The sequence below is a fragment of the Capsicum annuum genome, chromosome 11 (genome assembly GCF_002878395.1).
Source record: "Capsicum annuum cultivar UCD-10X-F1 chromosome 11, UCD10Xv1.1, whole genome shotgun sequence".
NCBI classification, from domain to species: domain Eukaryota; kingdom Viridiplantae; phylum Streptophyta; class Magnoliopsida; order Solanales; family Solanaceae; genus Capsicum; species Capsicum annuum.
In genome coordinates, this window is record NC_061121.1 from 133,514,464 (window position 1) to 133,530,039 (window position 15,576).

The 15,576-nt window shown below is 33.5% G+C and overlaps 1 protein-coding gene across 1 annotated transcript; it reads right to left on the minus strand.

Moving 5' to 3' along the window:
• Nucleotides 1-3,812: 3,812 nt before the first annotated feature.
• Nucleotides 3,813-5,376, minus strand: LOC107852175 (ethylene-responsive transcription factor ESR1-like). Its single transcript, XM_016697235.2, has one exon. The coding sequence runs from the start codon at nucleotides 5,292-5,294 to the stop codon at nucleotides 4,083-4,085; it is 1,212 nt and encodes a 403-aa protein (XP_016552721.2). The 5' UTR covers nucleotides 5,295-5,376; the 3' UTR covers nucleotides 3,813-4,082.
• Nucleotides 5,377-15,576: the final 10,200 nt, after the last annotated feature.

Sequence of the window (15,576 nt, forward strand, 5' to 3'; positions counted from 1 at the left end):
GTGTTTGAGAACAAGTAGTTTTTCTCAATGTAGACGTTTGTTCTAAGTAATTAGTTGTTGCTATCATTACTCTTTCTTATACTCATTTGATCGAGTGTTCAATTATTTTGTACTCTCATATAATGATATTTAGTCACTTTTCATTGTTTGAATGATGTTTATTTATTTTATTTTAGTTTATTTTATTTCTCCCATTTTAGTTTCGTCTCCCATTTTAGTCTCGTCTTACTTGTCAATAGAATTAGGTGATTGATGCTCGACCTATGAAGATATTGTGCATATATTATAAATAAATATATTTATCTATACCAGACTAAATTAACAGTCATGTATCGACCAATTGAGTCTAGTGGAAAGTAAGTGAGACTAAAGAGATGATAAATAAAATAAAATAACATCATTCAAGCAATGAAAAGTAACTAAATATCATCATATGAGAGTATAAAATAATTGAACACTAGATCAAATGAGTATAAGAAAGAGCAATGATAGTAACAATCAATTACTCATAACAAACGTCTGCATTCAGAAGGACTACTTGTTCTCAACTACTACTTGTCCCATGAATACCCACAATCACAGTCATCACTCTTCTTTATACTCATTAGACACGCCTAATCTCATTTGATGATATCTAGTTGTTTTTCATTGCTTGAATGGTGCTTATTTATTTTATTTTATTTTATATTCCTTTTTTTTAGTCTCACCTTATAGATTTACGACTATAACATGCCTTAAATATCACTTGATCATGGTCAAAAGTAATTTGGTGTCACAATTGATATATCTAAATTGCTTTACAATGTTTGAAAGGTGTTACTTGTCATACTTTATGTTATTTAATTTAATTTTTTTTATCATTATTTTAAGATGTCCATATATTCAGATAGTTGATCATGGACCTATGAGTTGGTGAATAATTGACTTCTCAAAAATTTGATAATCTATCAATCATGTGTAGAAATCAACAACGACGTCAGTATATAATAAATAATTTGCATAGTCTAGTATTTCTTCAATCTTTTTTTACTTCGGCAATTTTAAGAAGCTTCAACTGTACATTATTTAAAATTACAACTCTTTCAGGCTACACAATGATAGGGTTTATAGTAAACCTTAATAATCGATTATAGAAGATATAAAGATTCGTTAGACCTTTTCAACGGTCACTTTTTTGGTAGCTCTATTATATAAATGAAAGGGACTTTTTTGAGTTCCTCCATATTCATATATTCCTCTCTTTCTCATTTTGATTCAACAATAACAATATCTCCCTTTCTCATTTAATCCGTTGCATTATTTCGATTGTCGTCGAAAAAGTGATATCAAGTACTGCACGAAAATCAGGTAAGAAAAAGACGACTACAGTCTATTAAGTCAAGGATCATAAATGAACTTGTCCTTCTTGTCCAGATTTCTGACACACTAACCGATGAAATTCGAAAAAAAATTTTACAATACAATCGACAATGACAGTCATAATTCATGAACTTTAAAACACAGATTTTCAGTAAAATCAAGCTTTACTTTTTATTTTTTTTAAATCTTTCCATCCAAATCAAATAAATATCTAGTCAACCGAACGGTCTATTAATAGAACAACAAAAAAGTATGATGAAACTATCCCCCACAAGAACATGCATCTAAAACATCATTACATTAAAGAAGAATTTGAAGAAAATCTGAATTTCTTGGTCCATTAGTCGATTAAGTTTGCGAAAAAATTTCACCACATGCAATCGATAAGGACAAACATAATCCATCAAATATTCATCAACAATCAAATAAATACCATCTTAAAAATAAAAAAAATCAGTAAAATCAACCCCCGTTTCTTTAAAAAAGAAAAAAATTCTCCCAAAATCAACCCAATCACCATAAACCAAAACTGAAAAAAAGCAAAAAAAAAATCCCATAAGATGAAAGATCTTAGAATTTTAAAGAAGATAGAAATTGAAAATAGAGGTTGGGGGGGAAAGGAAGGAGAAATATCTATGGTTTTGTGAGTGACAGTGAGGAGAGACAAAATATTTTTGATATTTTATAGAAAGGTGGGGTGTGAAAAGTATTTAAAAAGGATTTGAGGGTGTCAATAACGTTTCGTATTTTACACTTTAATCCATACCCCACACCTTTTCTATTTTTTCTTCCCAAACCTTAGAAAATTAATTCAAAAAGAAATTGGTGTCTATTTTTCAAAATAAGTTTTCAAAGTATCCATTTAGTCAAATCTTCTCAATAAAGCTACTCCGTTCGCTTTTACTTGTCGCAATTTTTCTAATGGTATTTTTATTTTTACTTGTCATTTTTGACATGTAAAAAAAAAACTTCTTTTTTCCTAGTTTACCCTTACTATTAATTGTTTTTTTTTTCAAATTAATTTTAACACACAATGTAAACATCATTTAATAGAAATATTATGATAAAATAATCATGTTATTAATTATTTCTCCTAATGGTGTTCCAAGTTAAATTATGATAAATAAAAGCGAATGGAGGATATAATTATTAATTAATTAATTTTTGATGGTCCAGAGCTATTATTCGCATTTAATGTCGAGAATAAATGAGATTATTTGAATTCAGTCCTTGTTTCTTGTTTATTTATGAAAATAGTACTAACACTATTAGTGCTAACACTAATCACATTCACACCTCTCGGGTGCAAACCCCCGTTGCAAAAAGCTGATCATCAAGAAAAAGAACGTTGGTCATTTCCATTTTTTTTTTAATTCCTCAACAGGAGCTACCACGTTGTTGCTATCTTGATGATTCGAAATCACAATCTCAAAATTGAAAGTGATGGGTGTTTAATCTTTGAGCAAACCACTCTTGTCAGAAAAAGAATTTTGATTTGTTGCTCTCTTTTGATTTTTTTTTATGTAGTTCGATGAGGTTGCGCATAATAGATTCTTATGACAAAACATACACATAGTGAGAGTTTTAGTACATCAAACTATTTCTTTTACTGAGTATTTTGCATTGTTTTGGAAAAGCATTATTCAAGTATGTAGCTTACTAAATTATTCTTATTAATGATCAGCTAAAAGGATCATTTTATTTACTAATATTTCAATTAATTTTATAAAAGGTTACTATTTCTCAATTATAAAATTGAGAAAAATAATTAAATCCCACTCTAAATTAAAAGAAATAAATAAAAAGAAAAAAAAATTCTAATATACTTGACAAATAGGGGTGTAATAGTGGATTCTATCTTTCGATAGATAATGAAATGATTTGTTAGAGAGATCCCAACAACTCATTGTTCAACCCCAATACTTCTTTTATTGTTAAGTTTTGCATATTTTACTTTGAAAAGATTAAGGAATTAATTTACAAGCTGAAATAAAATTTAGAAAATTTGATATTTACTCTGAATCCTTTATTATTCTGTAAACCAAGAGAGTAATTACTTTTTGTTTTTTCAAATAGGTGACTCGCTCTTCTTTTTTCTGTCTTTTTATGCGGGCAAACCAAGGCAAGATTGACACACACCAAAAGCCAAAGGAATAGAAAACTAGTATTGTTGTACAAAAAAGGAAACAAGCATAAAGTATAATATTTGGAAAATGAAAGTCAACACAATGGAACTCCCAAGAGCGTAAGTACTCAATATCTAAGCAAACCCTACGTGACACGTCTATTTGCTCACCACCAAACAATGAAACAAGCAAATATTCCATTAATAAATCTTACAATCATAAAATATTGAAGCGGAAACAAGCGCAACTTAAAAGAAAATAGAAAATGTTGGTATCAATTGATTCAAAGTCTGCAACTACTAGAGAATGTTCCATGTCACAACGATAAAAACAAAATAACACTGCTATATTTTGGAACCCTTACATTCAAATAACTAAGCATACAACTTGAGAGTTGTAGAATTAAACAGCTAGTTTTCTTCCTTTTTTTTTTTTTCATAACCCTAATTCTTTAAACCAGAAACAGCATAATCCAGATAACACTAGCAAGTCGATACTAAACACTTTCTTCCAAGCAAATAACTACTAATTAAGAACCATAAAATACAAATCAGTACGTTAGCATAGATAAGAGTCCTGCAACATGCAGTAAAAAGTTCAAGCATTTTGTAGCTTAGCTGAAAATATACTGAGAAGGTCTGGATACTGAAATATGTCTCCCATCATGTTGTCTCCTGGTGACACCTGAAGATTTGCTGGTAAATAATCTTGATTATACACTGGAAAAGATGACGCTGGTGACGACGTTGTTTGTGATAAGAATCCAAAATCACTGTTTAAACCTTCATTAATCTGATGTTGTTGCTGATGAGGGAAAATATTAGACAAACGTTCACCTTTAGTAGAAACATTAGTACTAGAGTAATTAGGCAATATTAGCTGAGACTTAATGGGCTTGGGCTTTGGGAAAAACCCATTTAAGGCCTCTTCTAGTAATCCAGAATCAGATGGCTCAGATGGAAAAAATTCCATGCCTACAGAATCATCTATGGCAGCAGTAGTAGTGTTGACAGTACTATGAATAATGTTTTCAAATTTGGGCACATGAGTAGTCATAACAGAGGAGCTGGGAATAACAGTATCGCTAGTGGGCATAAGAGAGGGGCCACTAGTGACATTCCGTTTGAACATGAAATTCGGAAGCGCCTGTTCGTACAAATTAGGCATGCTAGTACTTGTCACGTTCAAATTACCAATGGTTGAACAAGCATTGTTGGTAGAATAAGAATTAGAACTAAGGAGTTCGCGAAAGAGAAGCATGTTCAATGACTCATTGCTTTTCTGACACATTGAACCAATCGTACTATTGAAACCCCTAACCGTAGAACCATAAGGACTCGAGGAGTGAAAAAAGGGTCTATTCGACAAGTCCTTAAGAGTTGAACCCAAATACTGATGAGATGAAGATGATGACTTAATATAGTTAAAAGAAGGAATATTAAGAAAATCATTAGTAGAAGTTGGTTGAGTAGGAGAAGGACAAGTCGGGTAGACAAAATTAGTTCGAGCTTTAACACCACGCATAGCTCTAGCAGCACAATCATAAGCACAAGCAGCTTCCTCCGCGGTATCAAAAGTACCAAGCCACCTCCTTTCTTTAGACTGAGGGTCACGAATCTCCGCGGCGTAACGTCCCCAGGGACGACGACGAACTCCGCGGTACCTCACCGCGGAGGAACCACTAGTACTGTCTTTGACTGGTCTTTTGTTTGTGGCACAGGAAGATCTCTTAGTAAGGGTACTAGAGTTTTTGCTGTTTTGAACAGGGAGATCAGATTCTTGATTAAGTCTCCTCATGGCATCTTCCATTTTTTTCTCAATGATATGAAAACAAGGCAAAGTGATGTAGATTTTTTCTTTTGGCCGAGGACAAGGTGGTTTAGCAGAAGAGAATGTATGCAGTGGGACTGTGGAATTGAGCTTGTATTTATAATGACATTGTGTTGCGGTTGCATTCATAAAGAAGAATTTACGCGTTGCCACGGGCATTAAATACAAAGTAAATACTACAGCTGGTATACTCCTACAAAGTAACCATAACACAATTTTTTACCTTCCCCAAATTGATATTCTTCCTCGTGCTCCTTAATTCATTTTTACTTATTCAATATACTTCGTCGCTTTTAAAATAATTGTTATTTTTTTATTTAACACTCTTCATAAGAAAATATTTATTAGGGGATTATTTTATCAAATTAATCTTATTAATTATGCTTTAAAAATATAAATTTGAGTAAATGTATTTTGTTTAGTCATTTAATATTGAGGATAGTATTAGAAAAACATAACAAAATACTCTTAATTTCATCAAAAGGGACAACTAAATTGAAACAAATATTTATAGAAATAGGGCCAACTAAAACGAAACGGAAGGAGTACTCACTAGCTTCCTTCTTATTTTACTTGTCATATTTTAAATTATTGAGATTAATTAATTAATACTAATAATAAAATAATATATATTTTTTTAATCTTTTCTTGATATGTTAAGTGACAAATAAAAATAGAAACTCATTTTAGAAATAAATGACAAGTAAAAATAAACTGAGGAAGTACTAAGAATACACTCATAGAATAGTAATAAATCTTACTTGCTCTAGATAAGTGGTGATTTTAATTCGGGTACACCCCTTAAAAAACTATTTATTCTTCTAAAGTAAAATATATTTTTACTAATTTATTTTTAATAAGTACTTTAAAAAAGATGTAATTGTTTGTTGTGTATACTTTTTTATTTAAATAAGATTAAAATAAATAAAATATCATTAATATCTTTTTGATTATCTTCTCTCCATTTATGTAATTAACTTGTTCGTATTTGATTTGTCACACTACTTAAAAAGAAATAAATAAAATGATAATTTTATCACCCCCTAATTATATAAGTTTTTTTTGTTTAGTTTTTCATCCTGTGTCTGGTGCAGACATTGGGGCCCCGACTAATCCGGATCGCGCGTTGCAGGGCTCATTAAGGTGACAGCGCTCCCAACAGAGTTTTTTCCATACTCAGGGTCGAACCCTCGACCTCTGATTAAGGGTGGAATAGCCCCATCCACTACACCACAACCCATGTTGGTATATAAGTTATATGACCCATCAAAAAAATAAATTAGAAATAACTAGTACTTAATAATAATAATAATAATAACAATAATAATAATAATAATAATAATAATAATAATGATAAATATATATATAATGATATATTATTTCTTAATTTTTTAAATAAATAAATAAAAATAAATATTTATTTTAAATATAATGAACAAATGAAGTGAGTATCAAATACCACTTATTTTAAAATAAAATAAAAAAATAAATATACCATTGAAATGGATAGGAGTAACTGAATTCAAAGTAAACCAATCACGACTAGTATTAAATATTCGCTTTGTTCGTTTTCACTTGTCATAAATTTTGATAAATTTTCTAATTGAATTTCTGTTTTTACTTGTCATTTTTAATATATCAAGAGAAGATACCTTTTGTTTTCCTATTTTATCCTTAACATTAATTATTTTATTCAAATTAACTTTAAGATACAATAGAAACATCATTTAATAAGGGTAATATGGTAAAATAATCATGTTATTAATTGATTTTATTAATAGGTATATCAATGTGACAAATAAAATCAAATGAAGGGAGTAAAGTCCACTTATAATTAGTACTCCCTCCGTTTAAAAAAGAATGACCTACTTTGACTTCGTACAAAATTTAAAAAAATAAAGAAAACTTTTGAATCTTGTGGTCTTAAATTAAGGTTGTGTCAAATGTACCAAAATGTCCTTTAATCTTGTGGGCCTAAACATGTCATGTGGAAAGTTGAAATTAAAGTATTGACAAAAAAGAAAAGGAGTCATTTTTTTTAAACAAACTAAAAAGAAAAGTAGGTCATTTTTTTTTAAACGGAGGGAATAACTTTTAAATAATACTAGTAATTCTACATAAATATGACTTTACATCAGTAGTGCATGTTATTTCAACTCTAATTCATTTTATTTTATTTTTATAATTACAGTGTTTGGGTTATTTTTTACCTATCTCGATTAAATTTATGAGATATCTATCATCTTCTATTAGTAACAGATATCAACTAACTTTATCCATTAAGATTAAGACAGATTAAAAAAACACATAACTTTTTTTATCTTTATTAAAATTTGAATATAAGATCTCAAATTCTAAATCCACTTTATAGGCCACATCCTTCGATGTTTACTCGAATTCATTTTATAAAAGAGTAATTGACTCTTTTTTTTTTTGGTGAAGAAGTGGGTGTGCATTAATGTAAATAAATGCTAGTTACAAAGCAAGACCTAATCAGGTACAAAAATATGAGTGTTTTGGTTAAAGCTATCATTACTAGATACAACTCGGGAGAACGATTTCCCCTTGAAGTCTTTCCAAAAAATTACTCCTATACTAATTGGAAGAGTAGCAAAAATATGACAGTTGTCAAACAGGTCTTGCTTTGAGCCTAGCTTCGCTATTGAGTCTGCTACTCTATTCTGCTCCCGATATGAGTAGTGCACTGGAGGATTCCCCAACTTCTCTGGTAGAGATTTGCATTCAAATATAATAGAGTTATATAGCAAGTTTTCATAGTGCAACATGTTAATCACTTCTAGAGAGTCCATGCAGATATCCAAGGTCTTTAAGTTTTGGTCCATGGCCAGGTTGAGGCCTTCTTTAAGGGCTAAGAGTTCCCTGAGATTGTTGGTGGCATGGGTGAAGCTTATGTTGAAACCTACCACCTAATCCCCTTTACTATTTCTAATGATCCCTCTTATCCCTCCCCTACCTGGGTTCCCAAGATAGGACCCCTTAGTGTTGAGCTTGTAGGGGTTTGACGTGGGGGGTTGCCATTTAATGGTGATGCAGGTCCTAGGGTGAAGGTTTCTAAAATCCCCTAGATGGTAGTATTTTACTGCTTTAGCATGGGGTATGCTGAAGCAAGTTTGAGAGTTAGTATTTGGAATGTTCTTACCATTGCTGACCTTCCATAGATGCCAGAAGCAGAAGGGGAACAAGGTGCTCTAGGAGGTATTTAGGTCAAAATCCTCTTTACTAAGGGTTTTCCAAGTAGAGTGCCAATTATTAGTATCAAACATGTGGATATTTAGATGAAGGGCTCCTTTGTATTTTTGGATGAGATGGTGCCAAAAGGTTTTGGGAACATTGCATCCAAAGAGGGTGTGGTATTGGTCCTCCTAACTATTATTGTAGCTATGACAGGAGGATTTGATGTTCAGACCTCTTTTAGCAAGAGTATGATTAGTGGGAAGGCTGTTGTGGTGCAAGAGCCACATGAAGGTCTTGATCTTGTTAGGAATTCTAAGCTTCTAGATCCAGTTGTAGAATTGGTGAGTAGTGGAGGGATGTTTTTCTAAGCTGTTGATGTGGTGGTAAGTACTTTTATAGGAAAAAGTGTCATCTCCAATAAGTCTCCAAACATGGGTGTCTTACTTAAGGTTGGGGCTTTGCAGAAAGACACTTTTTATGATGTGGATAGTACTAGGAGGGATGTGGAAGGGAAGAGGGATGAAGTCCCATCTACCTTTCCTCTAGATATCCTTGACTTTAGTATGATTATGGAGTGATGGGATAGGCCCTTGGATAATGGAAGAAAGAGAGGGCATTCCAGGGATCCATCTATCGCCCAACCATTCACCTTTGTGCCATCTTTGATGGCCCAGAAGAGGGCATCCCTGCATATCTTCCAGCCATTAGTGATACCTTTCCAAGTTATGGAGCCCACACTGGTATTTTCCCTAGATTTGTATTTAGATAGGAGAATACTGGTCCAAAGGAGAGTGGGGGTCAGATTACATTCTCCAACCCAAGCTACAAAGAAGAGCTTTGTTCTTGATGTTAGCACTTTGCATACCTATCCCCCATCTCTTTTGGGAAGAGTGATAGTGTCCCATCCCAGTAGGTGCATTTTTCTCTTGGCATAAGTGGTGCCCCAAATGAAGTTTCTTTGGGATTTGTTAATGAATTTATGAATGGAGTTGGGAAGGTGTATGTACTGCATAACATGATTAGGAATGCTAGCCAAGGATGATTTAGCTAGGGTTGTCCTGCCTGTCATGTTGAGGAACTTTGTTTTCCAACCAGCAAGCTTGTTATTCAGATTATCAATAAGAAATTGAAAGTCCCCCTTTTCAGGGTTTTTATGAAAGATGGGGAAGCCAGGTATTTACCAAAATTAGAGAAAGGGTGGATGCCCAAAGTGTTGTCGAGGTTCCCCTGATCTTCAAGAGTACAGTTAGCAGAGAAAATGATCTTAGATTTAGAAAGGTTGATCCTTTGCCTAGAATAAGAGACGAGACTGTGAAGGATTCTATTGATGGTGTGACAGTTCTTTAGGTCAGTTTTTGCAAAAAGAGTGAGGTTATCAGCAAAGAAGAGATGGAAGACAGGGTGCCTCCTTTTGGAGATGGAAATAAGTGTCCAACTAAGAATGTCAACTTCATGGTTAATTCTTCTAGAAAGCATTTCCATGCAGAGAATGAATAGGTAGGGAGACGTGGGGTCTCCCTGTCTAATGCCCTTTAAGGGAGTGAAGATGCTTGTTTTCCCTTCATTAACAAGAATAGAGATGGATGAAGAAGAGATACAAGAGAGAATGAACTTGATAAGGTTAGGGGGAAATTAAAGAAAACTAGGGCTTGCCTGATAAAGGACCACTCTGGTCTATCAAAGGCTTTCTCTAGGTCAATTTTGAGGAGCATGTTGGCCTTCTTACCCTTCATTTTGGAGAACTGACTAACATATTCTTGCACAATGATGGCATTATTAGAGGCTATCCTGTTGGCCATGAAGCTGGCCTGCAAAGGGCCAATGATCTTTGCCAGGGGGCTTTAGCTTGGAGGTTATGATCTTGGTTATGAGCTTATAATGGGTATTGCAGAGCCCTATGGGCCTAAAGTTCTTAAGGAAGGTGGCATTCCTACATTTAGAGATGATGCAAAGGTATGTAGAGTTCACTTGAGGGTCAATAGAGCAGGAGGTGAAGGTTTCTTGATAAAATTTGAATAGGGAGGGACCCATAGTGTCCCAGAATTTCTGGTAAAGGAATAGGTGTAGACCATCAGGACCAGGGGCCTTGTTGGGTTTGAAGAAAAAGATAGCCCTTTTGACTTCTTCCATGGAAGGGATGGATTGAAGGGCTTCATGGTTGAGAGGGTTGATACTACCCTTAGTAGAAGGGTTGAGCTGGGTAGCAAGATAACCTAGGGTATGACCAGTAGTGTAGAGGTAGGCATAATAGGAGGACACCATTTGTTCAATGTCAATATGACGGTAGTTCCAATTGCCACTATTATCAATGAGGGAGTTGATTTTATTTCTTCTCCTTCTATTGAGAGTGAAACTATAGAAGAATCTAGAGTTTGAGTCCCCTTCTAACAGCCAGGAGATTCTGGACTTGAGTTTCCAGAACTTAGTCTCTAGGGTGAGGACATGGTTGAACTCTTTCAGGAGGGTTGCCTCTAGCCCATGGAGGAAGGAATTGGTTAGGTAATTGACTTAATACAAAGATCAAAATACTAACGTGGATGTCTATTAATTAAAGTAGTGTCATTAAATAGTAAGCTAAAAAATTAGTACTTGAAAAAGAAAATACATCCTCTATTTCTAAAAGTAATATTTTTGGTTTATTTTTTTTATTTTTTTATAAATAAGTGATCTTATGGGCCAAACACATTGTTAGGCCCCTAAAATTGAAGTTTCAGTTTGGTACCTCAATTAATCTTTGTTCATTTTAAACATCTAAATTACTATCTCGTTATGTCATTTTGACATCTTTTGCTGACATAACAAAGATACACTCACTTAAAGCGCGTGACAAACTTATTTAAATGATTTGTATTTTATTTTCTTCACATTCTTCTCTATTTCCAACCACCATTTTTAATTTTCCAAAAATTTAACTTCTTCCATGGTAAATGAAGGCATGAAGCTATTTAATGCTTCATTTTTGGTCCTAACAACATGATTACTAGATGAATTTTTAGCACTTGAAGCACAATAATTATCCACTTCAAAATTTTTTGAATTGACATAACACTAATTCTTTTATACTAAACAACTATGTGAAAAGAAAGATCATTTTTAACCGAGCAAGAAATGATTTATTTTCAAGAGCATTAACTAGAACACAATACATTTATCTTCTACCGACATCCTAATTAAGTTGAAAATTGAAAGATTATGAAAAAAAATTAATTTCCAAGAGCAATTTATTTTCTTGCTCAATTAGAATTGTGGAAAAATTTAATTATCTCAGAGCTTTGGATTATGATTTGTGTGAATTGTTTATCACAGAGAAGGGATGGCGCACAAAACTGTGGTCTACAGATGGATGTGGATTGATTTTTGGTATATTTTAGAGTTAATACATAAAAATGACCCTAAACTTGACACCAAATTATAACTTTGACCTTAAACTTTGACAGTGCACAAATATGATCTTTAACTATTCAAAACTGCACAAATATGACCTCCGATCCTACGTGACAAAACGCTATAGGTATTTGTATCATCCCACCAGTAAAATTTGAAAATATTTGTATCATCTCCTACCCACTCAGCCTCTTGTTCTACAATATTAACTTCTTCAAAAATAATTTTTGGGTGATTCAAACCATCCACTAATTGAACATCCACTAGCTGGTAATCAATCCGCATTTCATTTTGATACGCAGTCTCCAGCACATTCTCAACTTTTACCCACCCTATAGGCCTTATTTTGATTACAGCCCACCAATCACACTTGTCATTGTACAATGGATAAGGAGCATAAAACACTTGTTTAGCATTTTGCGCTAGAACAAATGGATTGTAAATAGGATACGACCTATTGTGCTTTACTTCAATGATATTATGCTCCTTATGTACTCTTGTGCCTGCTGTGCTTGGATCAAACCACTTACATCGAAATAGAATAATTTTTTTATTGGGAAACCTGCATACTCCAGTTCTAAGATCTCGTGTATGATGCCAAAGTAATCAACATCATCATCACCCTTAACCCAAACACCACTATTGTTTGTTTTTCTTGACCTAGAGTGTTGTTCGGTGGAAAAATTAAACTCATTTACTTTGTATTAGGACATTGCATTAGCTTCGACTGGACTCAAAGAAATATCTCCCAAGAGATTATCATATGCGGCTGTATTTGGTGAATGGTGTACCTAAAAATATCATACATATATATATATTTTAGTTGAGGAATATGTAAATGTTTAAACTTTGTAAAAACATTAATACACTGACGAACCTCATTTTTAAACCATGATGCAAAGGATACATATATTTGATTTTCGTGAAATTGAGTGTTAAATGAATTGAACATCCAATATGGGATACACAATTAGTTTCTGTAAGGGAATGAGTAAACAAACAAGATATGTTAAAATTTGAATCTCCTTACTTCAGAAAGGGCTCAATTTCGGAGCAATTCAGCAAGATATACAAAGTTGCTGATTTTCGCTTCGTGGGAGTGAGCCAATGAGGTATGGTTTTTTTAGACTTACAACTAAATTGATTAAAAATTGATATCAATTGCAAATGAGGCTCATTCATATCGTCCTGATGACGATTCGATCGGTTTCTTGAACAAGCAACTTCATCAAAAAAGTAGTATGAACAAAATTGAGAAGTTTTTCTTGCAAGATATGCCTCAACTATAGAGCCTTCCACCCTATATTTGTTTTTGGGACCCCTTTTTAATTTTTCAATTGCCCTATACAATCTTAAGGTTAGATGTTTAATATATTTAAAAAAGATATGTATGCATTTAAATATGTTGCATATGCTTACCGTTCAAATGAATACATCCACCTAGTTTGAACTGGATGGCCTACTCGAGCTTCGTGCACAAGGTGAATGGAAAAATGTGCCATCATATCAAATAACGCTGGCGGGAAAATCTTCTCCAGCTCGTTGGTGATAACAACAATATTACTTTTCATTCGCGCCAGATTTTCTTCTGTTAATATGGTGGCACATAAGCCTTTGAAGAACAAACTAATCTCTGCTATTGGTTTCCATATATTTTCAGGTAAACCAATAAAAGAAATTGGAAGTAATTGCTCTATGAAAACATGACAATCATGGCTTTTCATTTCATGCAAGATTCCTTGTGTCATATCAACCCTCTTTCCCAAATTTAAGGCATATCCATTGGGTATCTTCAAACTTTGAATCCACTCACATATTTGATGCTTTTGGTCTAATTTGAATGTAAAATTAGCCTTGGTCTTAAGAACATTGCCATTGGACCACTGTTGTAAGTATAATTCTCTGCGGTTGCAGTATTCTGGTAAGTTAAGTCTGGCCTTAGGATTATCCTTTATTTTGTCGGTGACATCCATAACTGTGTTGAACAAGTTGTCAAAGTAGTTCTTCTCCGTATGCATGGCATCAACATTATTTCTATGTAAATTATCTGGCCAATAATATAACGCTTAAAATATACTTTGCTTAGTCCAGTTATGTGAATTGTCATATCCATCAAGCCTGTACAATCGTTCCTCGTTGGCTTTAGGAAAATCCTGAACTATTTCCCAGATGTCATGACCAGACAACATTGGAGGTGGACCATCATGTTCCCTTCTATTCCTTCTGAAGGCATTCTTGAGTCTCCTAAATTAATGATCAGGTGGCAAAAAACAACGATGACAATCAAACCATGAATTTTTCCTGCCATATCTCAATTTGAAAGATTTTATTTTTTCCATGCAGTATGGACAGGCCAGTTTTCCATTGGTCATCCACCCTGACAACATTCCATAAGCAGGAAAATCATTAATAGTCCACATTAGTTATGCACACAGATTAAAATTCTATTTAAGAGAGATGTCCAATATTTCAACCCCCTCATGCCATAAAATCTGAAGTTCATCTATCAAAAGTTGCAAGTACACATCTATTTCGCTTTTTGGATTACACAGGCCAGGAATAACACAATTCAAAAATATATAGGGACTAGTCATCAATATTTTAGGAGGAACCTTATAAGAAGTGATAAATACAGACCAACATGAATATAGCGCACCACCAACTAAAAAAGGAGATAACCCATCCGCATATAATCCTAATCGAATATTTCATGGCTCAACTGCAAAATCTGGATATGTTGCATTAAAATGCTTTCAAGCCTATCCATCAGATGGATGGCACATAACACCAGGGGGCCTTCTATTTTTACTATGCCATCTCATATGAGAAACTGAGCTGTAGGAATTATACAACCTCTTCAACCTTGGTAGAAGAGGTAAATAATGCATTGCCTTAATAACAATTTGCTTCCCAGTAGAACCACGCTTATATCTAGGGTGCTGACAAAACTTATAGAACTCTTGGTTAGCATCTCCCTTAAAGTATAACATGAAGCCATTTTCACAACAATCGATTCTAACCGAGGAGAGACCTAACTTTGACACCAATCTTTTTGCCTTATAAAAAGAATCAGGAACCTCCAAGCCAGGCTAAACTAACTCTCTAGTAAAGTCTATAATTGAGTCCATTCCTCCTTCCGCAATATTCAAGTCAAATTTAATACTAAATAATCTAACAGCAACAGACAAATGAAAGTGCGAACACCCGTGAAAAAAGAATGACTAGCAGCCTGCAATTCTTCAAAGAAATTGCGCACTTCACTATTAGGAACATCTTCAACATTTTCCCTAAAGTCAAGCCCTTGTTGCATCCGAAATGTATCGTGCACTATTTCTGTCATCCTAGTATCTTGATATTCATTATGCCCTGCAGACCTACTACTTTCTCCAACAACAAAGTTATTTTGCGCAATTTCACCATGAATACCACGCAATCTTAAAAAGTTCTCGTGAAACCCCTTTCTATAAAGATGTTCCTTTACATCTTCTTCACTTAGAAGATTTATACCATCACATCTAATACAAGGACACTGAATAACCCCAAAATATGTCCAAACATCAAGTGTCTTAGCATGTTCAACAAATCTTTTGACACCTTCAACAAATTCCTCCCTAATACCCATTCTATTATTATTGTTCCGGTGATATATCCAGCTATAATCAGGTTCCATCTACACAATCAA

Excerpts from the sequence above, each read along its gene's own strand:
- LOC107852175 (XM_016697235.2), bottom strand. The coding sequence starts at position 5,294 with ATGGAAGATGCCATGAGGAGACTTAATCAAGAATCTGATCTCCCTGTT.